Source organism: Trichechus manatus, unplaced genomic scaffold (genome assembly GCF_000243295.1).
Source record: "Trichechus manatus latirostris isolate Lorelei unplaced genomic scaffold, TriManLat1.0 scaffold00105, whole genome shotgun sequence".
Taxonomy (NCBI): domain Eukaryota; kingdom Metazoa; phylum Chordata; class Mammalia; order Sirenia; family Trichechidae; genus Trichechus; species Trichechus manatus.
Window position 1 is genome coordinate 2,414,060 of NW_004444041.1, and position 11,545 is coordinate 2,425,604.

The 11,545-nt window shown below is 39.4% G+C and overlaps 1 protein-coding gene across 3 annotated transcripts in view; it reads left to right on the forward strand.

Annotated features, from left to right (window-relative positions):
- Positions 1–11,545, forward strand: part of PRKG2 (protein kinase cGMP-dependent 2) — a 115,436-nt gene that overhangs the window by 2,926 nt on the left and 100,965 nt on the right. For 2 of the 3 annotated variants that reach the window (XM_004383107.2, XM_023737600.1), the window contains exon 2: positions 8,707–9,180. In XM_004383107.2, the coding sequence (XP_004383164.1) occupies positions 8,720–9,180 (461 nt within the window). In that variant the 5' untranslated portion in view covers positions 8,707–8,719. Of the gene's footprint in view, positions 1–8,411; positions 8,426–8,706; positions 9,181–11,545 lie in introns of those variants that run through there. The other variant, XM_004383106.2, reaches the window with a different exon arrangement.

The following is an 11,545-nucleotide window of genomic DNA, read 5'->3' on the forward strand; positions in this document are numbered from 1 at the left end:
CAGTACAACTAGATGGTGCCCAGCTACCACCACTGACTGCTCTGACAGGGATCACAACAGAGGGTCCTGGACAGAGCTGGAGAAAAATGTAGAAAAAATTCAAACTCACAAAGAAAGACCAGACTTACTGGCCTAACAGAGACTGGAGAAACCCCGAGAGTATGGCCCCCGGACACCCTAGTAGCTCAGTAATGAAGTCACTCCCAAGGTTCACCCTTCAGCCAAAGATTAGATATGCCCATAAAACAAAACGAGACTAGTGGGGCACAGCAGCCCAGGACAAGGACTAGAAGGCAGGAGGGGACAGGAAAGCTGGTAATAGGGAACCCAAGGTTGAGAAGGAAGAGTGTTGATATGTCATGGGGTTGTTAACCAGTGTCATAAAACAGTATGTGTACTAACTGTTTAATGAGAAACTGGTTGTTCTGTAAACCTTCATCTAAAGTACAAACAAACAAAATTAAGGTGCTGTGGACATAGAAAACAAGCAGTAGATTCAAAACCGAGCCCCAGATCAACAGTCAGTCACAAGGTCAGATAGACAGATGCTTTTAATTGTGGCATTGATATGGAATTGAGCTTTTCCTCACGAGGACAGCACTGTGTGATTTGCTTGAGGGGAGAGATATGGGGATTTATATATTCAATGATGGTTAATTGTTTTCTAAAAGAACTTTGGTGAGGCAAGCTAATAAAAAACAAAACAAAACAAAAACAAAACCCCGTTGCCATTGAATCAATTCTGACTCATAGCAACCCTATAGGACAGTGTAGAAATGCCCCATAGAGTTCCCAATGGGCGCCTGGTGGATTCAAACTGCCGTCCTTTTGGTTAGCAGCTGTAGCACTTAACCACTATGCCACTGGGGTTTCCAGTAGCTAATAGTAACACCAAATCCATCAGTTTTATGTAAATCTAAAAGATCATCTATAAATTCATTTCTCTAACTTCAAGCTACACTGTCCATATCATGATAAAGAATCTATTCTACTTTTTATGATTTACTGAAACCAAAAAACCAAACCTGTTGCCACTGAGTCAATTCTGACTCATAGCGATCCTATAGGACAGGGCACAACTGCTCATAGGGTTTCCAAGGCTGTAAATATTTATGGAAGAAGATTGCTGTATCTTTCTCCCAAAGAATAGCCGGTGCGTTCTAACTGCCGACCTTTCTGTTAGCAGCCAAGTGCTTAACCACTACGCAACCAGGACTCCTCATGATTTACTGAAAGGACAGAAGTTACAGAGTTGCCTGTGTCTATGTTGTGAGGTGCTGTTGGGTTCATTCTGACTTATAGCGACCCTATGTATAACAGAACGAAACAGTGCCCGGTCCTGTGCCTTCCTCACAACTGTTGTTATGCTTGAGCTCATTGTTGCAGCCACTATGTCAATCCATCTTGTTGAGGGTCTTCCTTTTTTTTTTGCTGACGCTTTATTTTACCAAGCATGATCTTCTCTAGGGACTAGTCCCTCCTGATAACATGTTCAGAGTAAGTGAGAAGAAGTTTCGCCATTGTCCCTTTTAAGGGACATTCTGGCTGTACTTTTTCTAAGACAGATTTGTTCGTTCTTTTGGCAGTCCGTGGTATACTCAGTGTTCCTCACCAACACCATAATTCAAAGGCATCAATTCTTCTTCGGTCTTCCTTATTCATTGTCCAGCTTTTGCATGCATACGAGGCAATTGAAAATACCATGGCTTGGGTCAGTGGCACCTTCGTCCTCAAGGTGACATCTTTGCCTTTTAACACTTTAAAGAGGTCTTTTGCAGCAGATTTGCCCTATGTAATACGTCATCTAATTTCTTGACTGCTGCTTCCATGGGCATTGGTTGCGGATCCAAGTAAAATGAAATCCTTGGCACTTCAATCTTTTCTCCATTTATCATGATGTTGCTTATTGGTCCAGTTGTGAAGATTTTGGTTTTCTTTATGTTAAGGTGTAATCCATACTGAAGCCTGTAGTCTTTGATCTTCGTCGGTAAGTGCTTCAAGTCTTCTTCACTTTCAGCAAGCAAGGTTGTGTCATCTACATATTGCACATTGTTATTCTTCCTCTAATCCTGATGCTGTGTTCTTCATATAGTCCAACTTCTTGAATTATTTGCTCACCATACAGATTGGCAAAGTATGGTGAAAGGATACAACCCTGGTGCACACCTTTTCTGATTTTAAACCATGCAGTATCCCCTTGTTCTATTCGAATGCCTCTTGGTCTATGTACAGGTTCTGCATGAGTGTAATTAAGTGTCCTGGAGTTCCCATTCTTCTCAATGTTATCCATAATTTGTTATGATCCACACAGTTAAATACCTTTGTGTAGTCAATAAAACACAAGTAAACCTCTTTCTGGTATTTTGTGCTTTCAGCCAAGATCCATCTGACATCAGCAATGATATAGCCTTGTTCCTTGTCCTTTTCTGAGTCTGGCTTGAATTGCTGGCAGTTACTGTCGATGTACCACTGCAACTGTTTTTGAATTATCTTCAGCAAAATTTTACTGGTATGTGATATTAATGATATTGTTCGAATTCTGTTGGATCATCTTTCTTTAGAATGGGCATGTATATGGACCTCTTCCAGTTAGTTGGCCAAGTAGCTTCCAAATTCCTTGGCACAGAAGAGTGAGTGCTTCTAGCATTGCATCCATTTGTTAAAACATCTCAATTGGTATTCTGTCAATTCCTGGAGCCTTGTTTTTTGCCAGTGCCTTCAGTGCAGCTTGGACTTCTTCCTTCAGTATCATCAGTTCTTGATTATATGCTACCTCCTGAAATGGTTGAAAAGCGACCAACTTTTTTTTTTGGTACAGTCACTCTGTGTAGTCCTTCCATCTTCTTTTGATGCTTCCATAGCTTTTACCAAATCCCCTATGTTAATGCTTTTTTTCTCTTCTGACTACCATGGAGATGGTCCAATTTTTCTTGAGTTCAGGAAGTTCAAGACATTAGAGGAGATTTGGGAGTGTTTCATCCTCCCCCTGTCTCCCATCTAAGTAAATCCATTTCTTCTATTTCCTCTTCTCTGGCCTGGCCTTAATCCTGTACTCATATATTCTTACTTGGATTAGTGCCATAGCCTTATGTTGTTTTATTTCCTGAAGGTTCTTTTTACTCCATTCCATACTTATCTCCAAGAAAATAATTTTTCCAAAGGACAAACCTGACCATATAACTGGAAACAAACAAACAAACAAACTTAGCCTACATTAAATTCCAGATACCATACCATGGGGTACAATGTCTTTCAGTATCTTACTCAGACTACTTTTTCATCCTTGTTTCTCATCACTTACCTTCACTCATCATGCATTTCAACCTGTTCTCTGAATATACTCTCAGTTCTCGTGCATTAATTCCTTAGTATATGTTTTGGGTCTATAAGATTTGTACTAAAGATGAGTTAGTTTTTGGGTAAATAATGTCAACAACAGTAATAATAGTGATATTTAACATTTATTAAATACATAACTATATACCAGGCACTGGGCTAAGTTCTTACCATGGTTTATCTCATTTAACCCTTCTAACAACTCTAAATAATATGCAGCATTATTTTATATACTTGTCTGTTGATTTATCTATGTGTCTGTTTATCTCTTTTATTATTGACACTCAAATCCAATATTTTGCCCAAAGGCACATAAACACAAAGTAAAACTGCTTGAATTGGGACCCTGGCTTCTACCATCTCCCATACTTAGAAATGTATGTGTATCTATACACATATACAAACACAGACATACATGCTTGTGTGTGTGTGTGTTTGTGTGTGTATGTGTATTTATATCAGACTCCAGATGGGCAGAGAGAGAAATAGATATTATCTAGACCGGAGCCAAGATTTTGGTTTCAAACTACTTTAGAGCTGGAAGAAAAACAGACAACACAGCCAGATTTCTCCCAGATTGGCTTGCAGGTGTTCATCTGCCTTGTAAGAGTTTTCTCAGTCAGTTGCCCTTTTCCTGTGTTCCTTCTCGTTTTCTCTTGGTAGACATTTCCTAAATGGTATTCAAATAAATGTAATCATAATCATTTACATTATTACATAGTTTTCATTTTTTCCTGCTAAATGACAGTACCCACTTTATTCCTCTCTCCTGTCACTGGCTCTGAGAAGAGGATCGACTTCCCAATAAACCATGTTTTTTGGTTGCCTTCAAAGGTAGTTTTTGTTGTTGTTGTTAAGTGCTGTGGAATTAATTCTGACTCATAGCGACCCCATGTGACAGAGTAGAACTGCCCCATAGGGTTTTCTTGGCTGTAATCTTTATGGAAGCAGATTGCCAGGTCTTTTTCCTGGGAGCTGCTGGGTGGGTTCAAACCGCCAACCTTTCCTTTAGCAGACAAGCGCTTAACGGTTCACAACACCAGAGCTTCTTCAAAGGTAATTCGGCAGGCCCTTTCGGTTTAAGGATTTTCGGTAACGTGGCAATAGATTGGGGGCTACCTGAGGGAAGTACAAAGCTTGAGTAGTCCTTGCAGTCCTGGAACTTGCGCTGTGTCATTCATGAGCTTTGTCTTTTTGTGGTACATCCTTTACATGGGAGGTTTCCAGGCTGTTTGCTTCTGGATGACTTCTTTTCCTAATGGAAGATGTAATCCACGCAGAGTAAGATTTTTTTATCTCCTCAGGGGAATAGTCTGTATCTCTAAAGACCTCTTGTGTAGAAGACATCCAGTGTACTAGATGTTTGCCCCACCCAGAAATGATCCTCTCTGGGCATTTCCTTACAGTAAGACATCAAGTGCCTTATCTCTAGTCACGTACTGTAATAACAGTTACTTGATGAGGAGCCCTGCTGGAACAATGGTTAAGCACCTGGCTGCTACCCGAAAGGTTAGCAATTCCAACTCACCAGAGGCTTTTCAGGAGAAAAGACCCGGCAATCTGCTCTCAGCCTAGTAAGCCCTATGGGGCAGTTTTACTTCACCCTACAGGGTTGCTATGAGTTGGAATCAATTCCATGACACACAACAACTGCATTTATTTGATGCTGGTTACCTTATAAATGTTATTGTTGTTAGTTGCCATCCAGTTGGCCCCTGATTCATGGCAACCCCATGCACAACAGAACTAAATTCTGCCCAGTCATGTGCCATCCTCATGATCAGTTGGATATCAGACCACTGTGATCGATAGGGCTGATTTTCAGAAGAAGATCACCAGGCCTTTCTTCTTAGTCTGTCTTAGACTGAAAATTCCTCTGAAACCTGTTCAGCATCATAGAAACACACAAGCCTGTACTGACAGACAGGTGGTGGCTGTGCTTGAGGTGCACTGGCCAGGATCAAACCTATGTCTCCCGCATGGAAGGTAAGAATTCTAGCACTGAACCAACAATGCCTCATCTTTATAAACATAATCCTCATAATAACCCTATGAGATGGATATAATTATATCTATTTTAATTCAAGATCAGTGCTTCTCAGAAATTTATAGACGGTTCCGCAGCCGGAAAAGGGCAAATTGTTTTCTTACGCTGACTGGCCTGACTCTCTTGCTTATAGGTAAATCCTGGCCTTTTTCTCCCCGCTTATTTCTTATTACATCATGAGCTTCCCTCTGAATATAAGAATGCTTTGAATAACCTATAGTTGCTAGATTGATGGAACAACATCCTGTGGTTCAGTTCTTGTGGCCAGCAATACAGATTTGAGGCACAGTTTATCTTAGTGACGCTAATAAAGTTTTATGAGGCCAGAGATTTCAGCCTTGAAAACAACATGTAAAAGAGCGAACTAACTAGCTGAGAAATCTGACTAGTATGTAACTTACTTGCATGTCTTAAATTAATGACTTGAAAGATGAGGTAGCTACTCTCTTTTCACCCTTCTTTGGAATTCTGAAGAGCTTGAAAGATTTATACAGCTTCTAAACTGACTTCATTAAAACCAGAGAATAGTTGGCGTTTTGGGGGAATTTAACATTCACCATCTAATTGTGCTTCAGGTTTATAAAATAATTGGATTGGAGCAGCGTGTTTGAATACTGCATATAGAGCAAAAATGATTTCAGACTTAGAATGCTAAACGATTTTGTGTGTCAAAGTTGACTTCAGATCCATAAACGGATATGCCCCTGACATAATGCATGACACTTAGTAGGTATTAGTAAGCAATTGTTCCATAAATAAAGAATAAGTTGTTAGTTTAATATTTAATTTCCAACTTTTGTGCTTGTTTTTGTTCTTTATAAGGCAATTCCTTCTCCTCTCCTAACTCCCCCTTTGTCCTAGGAATGCTTGTCCATGAACCAAAAAGCCCATCTAAAAGATGGCTCACTGCTGCATTTTAAAAACTTGAACACACGTTAATTTAAGATACCATTGGAGGCACTCCTCACGCCTCTATTTCAGAATCTTAGTCAGGATTATTTTTCGGTCCCTGTCTAACATGTTCTGAATTCATATTTGAGATACAAGGATGTCCAGGGCCACTTCTTTGAATTCTAGTGTCTGCAACATTCTTATATATCTTTTTTTTTTTTAATTGTGCTTTAAGTGAAAGTTTACAATTCAAGTAACCCTGCTTGCTCTCCCTATACTGTGACACCACACTCTTCCTTTCCACCCGGATTTCCCATGTCCATTCAACCAGCTCCTGACCCTCTCTGCCTTCTCATCTCGCCTCTGGACAAGAGCTGCCCATTTAAGTCTCATGTATCTACTTGAGCTAAGAAGCACACTCTTCATGAGTATCATTTTATGTCCCATAGCCCAGTCTAATCTTTGTCTGAAGAGTTGGCCTTGGTTTTGGGCTAACAGAGAGCCCAGGGGCCACATCTTCTAGGGTCCCTCCAGTCTCAATCAAATCATTAAGTCTAGTCTTTTTTACTAGAATTTGAGTTCTGTACTCCACTTTTCTCCTGCTCCATCAGATACTCTCTGTTGTGTTCCCTGTCAGGGCGGTCATTGTGTAGCTGGGCACCGTTTAGTTCTTTTGGTCTCAGGCTGACGAAGTCTCTGGTTTATGTGGTCCTTTCTGTCTCTTGGGCTAATACTTTCCTTGTGTCCATTGTATTCTTCATTCTCCTTTACTCCAGGTGGGTTGGGACCAACTGATGCATTTTAGATGGCCGCTCGCTAGCTTTTAAGACCCCAGACGCTACTGTCTAAAGTGGGATGCAGAACAATATTCTTAATATGTAAGAATAATAAGTCTTGCCAAGTCAACAGAAAGTTAAAGGTTAAACCTGCCAGATATCTGTGACATATTAAGACAATTCTCTGGAGACTAATGTTTATTAATGTCTACATAGAACCTGGATTCTATAAGGAATGTCTGGGAGTTGCAATACTACCCTTATAAGTACATTTATTTTCTGTTTGTACCATCCATTTTAGGTGACCTGCATTGGCTATTTGTTTGCAATGGGTTGAAACTTAAAGGTTTCAGCATCTTTACAGCTATGCCTTTGTCATTGTAGAGGTCACAATTATCCTGGTAGAGCTGGTGAAATCAGTCGAAGTATTTCGTTTCTCAATGAGTTTGAAATTTGGAGGGAGGGGGCAAGGAGTGTGGATTATATAACTTCAAAAGCTTTATCTAGCTCTTCTGATTTTAGATAATGAGAAGTTTACAGATGTTATAATACTTTTCGGGTTATGGCTGTCAAAAATTGCACATGCATAAGTGTGGAGTTTAAATAGATGGCCCAAAAAAGTTTTTCCCAAACTTCACCAATTTGAGTTCTAGCTTTATGATTTTTCTCATATTTGCAGATGATCTATTTTCTGTTTTTATTAAATTGACTCAGTAAACCTAAATACTTAGTTTCACCTCCATTTAAGTGATTTTGTCAGAGAAATCACAGCTTTGTGGTGCCAATTAATTATAGTTCTAATAAATGTTGAAATAAATATATTGCTATTGAACTAAAAAAATATTTCTGAGTAAACTAAAATCATCCCTTCTCATCCCTGATCTGCATAGCACATCCTGAAACTCTCTGGATTAGTGAGTTCTGTGGCTCCTACACCGAGGATATTGATAGGAAAAGAATAAAGGCTTGCACAGTATGTCGTCATTTTTGTCTTAGGATATAAAGTAAAGGACGTAGAAGAATTCCTATACCTCTATTTTACCTTCTAGTGACTACGATTCAGGAGTTCTTAACAGTGAGCTTTGTCAGAAATGCAAAACATGATGGGTACATACGGCCGGGGAAAACTGCTAATAAAACAACACCAGCTCTTTCTCTTCCTCCTGAGAAATGCAGATGTGTTATTTTCTAAATCAGGGAAAGATTTCTTTCTGTAGCCTCACAGGGAGCTATGAGAGTTGTGACATTTCCAAGCTTCTGCTGCTGTAGTAGCTGCTTATTTGCGCTTTATCTTTGCGATGCTCACATCCAAATCGCAGTTCTGTTGCGATACTTTTGATAGCTGTCCGGAGACAATGACCAGAGAGAACAGCAGGTAACACAGACCATTCGTGCAAAATGCTTAGGTGTGGTACTTGTGGTGGCAAAGGGATGGGGAAGAATGAACCCAAGGACCAACTCTTCTTCATGGAGGGATGAAGGAAATCAATCCATAGCTTTCCTTCTGGAAGCATGGGGAATTTCTTCCTTATCAAACCAATGATGGCTGCTGTGTTTTTATTTATGGAAGAGATTGGATGAGAGGGGTGGTGGGGTAGGGGGGCTGTTGGAAAATGAAATTCCAACAGGTAATTCCCAATTCTGTGCTCTCCTCAGGTCCCTGAGCAAAATGGGAAATGGTTCAGTGAAACCCAAGCATTCTAAGCATCCAGATGGCCGCTTGGGAAACTTCACAGCCGATGCCCTGCGGAGCAAGGTGACAGAGCTGGAGAGAGAACTGAGGAGGAAGGATGCTGAGATCCAGGAGCGAGAGTACCATCTGAAGGAGCTGCGGGAACAGCTGTCGAAGCAGACTGTGGCCATTGCTGAGCTCACTGAGGAGCTCCAGAACAAATGCATCCAGCTGAACAAGCTTCAGGATGTGGTACATATTCAGGGAGGAAGCCTGCCTCAGGCCTCTCCAGATAAAGTGCCTCTTGAGGTCCACCGGAAGACCTCAGAGTTGGTCTCTCTCCATAGCCGGAGGGGAGCAAAGGCTGGGGTGTCAGCTGAGCCAACAACCCGAACCTATGACCTCAACAAACCCCCTGAATTTTCCTTTGAGAAAGCAAGAGTCAGAAAGGACTCCAGGTAAGATGTTCCCACACCCTTTTGACCTAGACTGCCTCAGTATTATGACACATTAGAGTGATATTAACTAAGTCTTCTTAATACTAAACAGCAGATTAACCTTTTCAAATCGTAGGATAGAGGAGCTTTTTAAATGGTTTTGTTTTGCCAAAGGATGTCCCTGTGAGCAGAACTTTTCTTCCAAGTAGGACTTGCACTTTACCTGAACTTTTGCTTTGTGATGTATATAACCAAGGAGCTGAGATTACTAAAAGTTATTTCCACTATCTTGAAAATCCTGGGAGTATGAAAAAGTGGTTTTAGGAAGTCTACCCTTCTTCTCTTTTATAGGATTGGACTTAAAAATGTACACAAACCACAATGAATGATGAATATATATAGCAAAAAAAAAAAAAAAAAAAAACACTTCTTAAAAGTTAGTCTGAGCCATGAAAAAGGAATTAGCTAGAGCCTCAAAGAGGGATGAAGTTATTCATCCATTCATTCATTTATTCAGTCCATAATTTATGTTGAGCACCCACCTTTGGCCAGTATATGAGTGAATAAATAGACATAGGGCCTGTCTCATGGGGGAGATAGACAATATACACGGGAATAAATAAACAATGTGTAATTATTAACTGGGGCAAATTATATGAAGGAAACCAACAGTATATACTTAGTGGTGTCCAGGGTTAATGGGAGAGAAAGGCAAGGGAGTACCCAAAGACAGATAGTCATGAAGGCCTGTCTAAGGAGGTAGCCTTTTTAGGCTGAGACCTGGAGGAGAAAAAGAGCCCTGACTAGGAGGAAAGAACATTTCAGGCAGAGAGAACAATTAAAACTAGAAACAATTTTAAAAATAAGAATTTTTAAAAGAACATGTAAATATTTCCCATAGCATTCTTGTATGTGTGTATATGTGTGTGTGAGCATTTTCCGGGGGACAAAGATTTGAATTTTCTTACCAGGAAAGACCTGTTAGAAAATCATGATTTAGAGTTTCCTTAATGCATTATTTTTAAATGAGTAAGTACTTATTGATTGACATAAGATTTTTTTGACTTGATAATGTCTTGACTGAACCTGTTATCTCTGTTCTAAAGTATAAGACCTGGGATTTTAAGACAAATTTTAGTTTATTAAAGACTGAAATACTATAAATCAAGGTAAAACATCTGACTTAAACAATTAAGTGATTAATTTTAACAACAAAATTACAAAAGACGATTTAATTTATCAGGTTGTTGACAGTGCTTGGCACATAATAGATGATCAATAAATATTTGTTAAGGATTAGTCTTACTGGATTATTAATCATAATATTCTGTGACTGAAGGAAATTGGATTAATAATAGACTTCAGAAGACTAAGCCAAAAGTTTATTGTTAGTTGGTTTACAAAGGTCTTATTTATTCTTTCTGAAAAATTAATGATTATTTACTTTTAATGGTTTGAATTCAGAAATTATAAATATTACAAGCTTACGCTTATTTTACAAAGATCAATCATACAGTGTTCTCTTTTTATGTTATATATATGTGCACATATAGTAATATTGTGTTAGACATTATATTGCTATGTATGTATACATAAACATATTATTTATCCACAAGCATATTTCAAATAGCAATGTTCTTTCATATTTAGGAGAACATTTAAGAGAATTTAATAGCAGTTCATCTTCTTTGACCCTCTCCCTCTATATTCCACCAGATTTTTCTCCTTGAACAAAAATTTTGTTCAGTTACTTTGTTCCAAAGACTTGTCCCCACCATGAGGCAGAGCACTCTTCTCCCAGGTGTCTGAAACATGTGAGATAAGCATATTTCTCTGGATTTCTTTGTTAGCCATGTTGTTACCAGACAAAGAAAATCCGTACTTATGCACAGTCAATTTCTGAGCCAAACCACATTATTTTTTGTCTATTTGTTAGTGACTGGGACACAGGATAAGCAAGACATTATGTTTCCTTAATAAGGATTAGCAGTGGTTCCCCTCAATGTAAAGGCAAGCCATATGGGTACAAGCCTATGTCCAAGGCATGGTGAAGAAATGGGCTAATTCATGCCTTAAGTAAGTCTTAAAAGGGAGACCAGTAACCCTCATCTGATTTTCCCAGATACTTGTATGTAGTTCTTTTTTCTTTTGTTGTTGTTGTTGTAATTAAATGAAGTTTACATTTCAAGTTAGTCTCCCATACAAAATTTTTTTTGCATACATTGTTATGAGACCGTAATTGCTCACCCCATTCTGCGACAGCACACTCCTCCTTTCCGCCCCTGATTCCCCATGACCATTCAACCAGCTCCTAAATCTCTCTGCCTTCCCATCTCACCTCCGGACAGAAGCTGCCCCTTTGGTCTCTTGTATCTACTTGACTAAG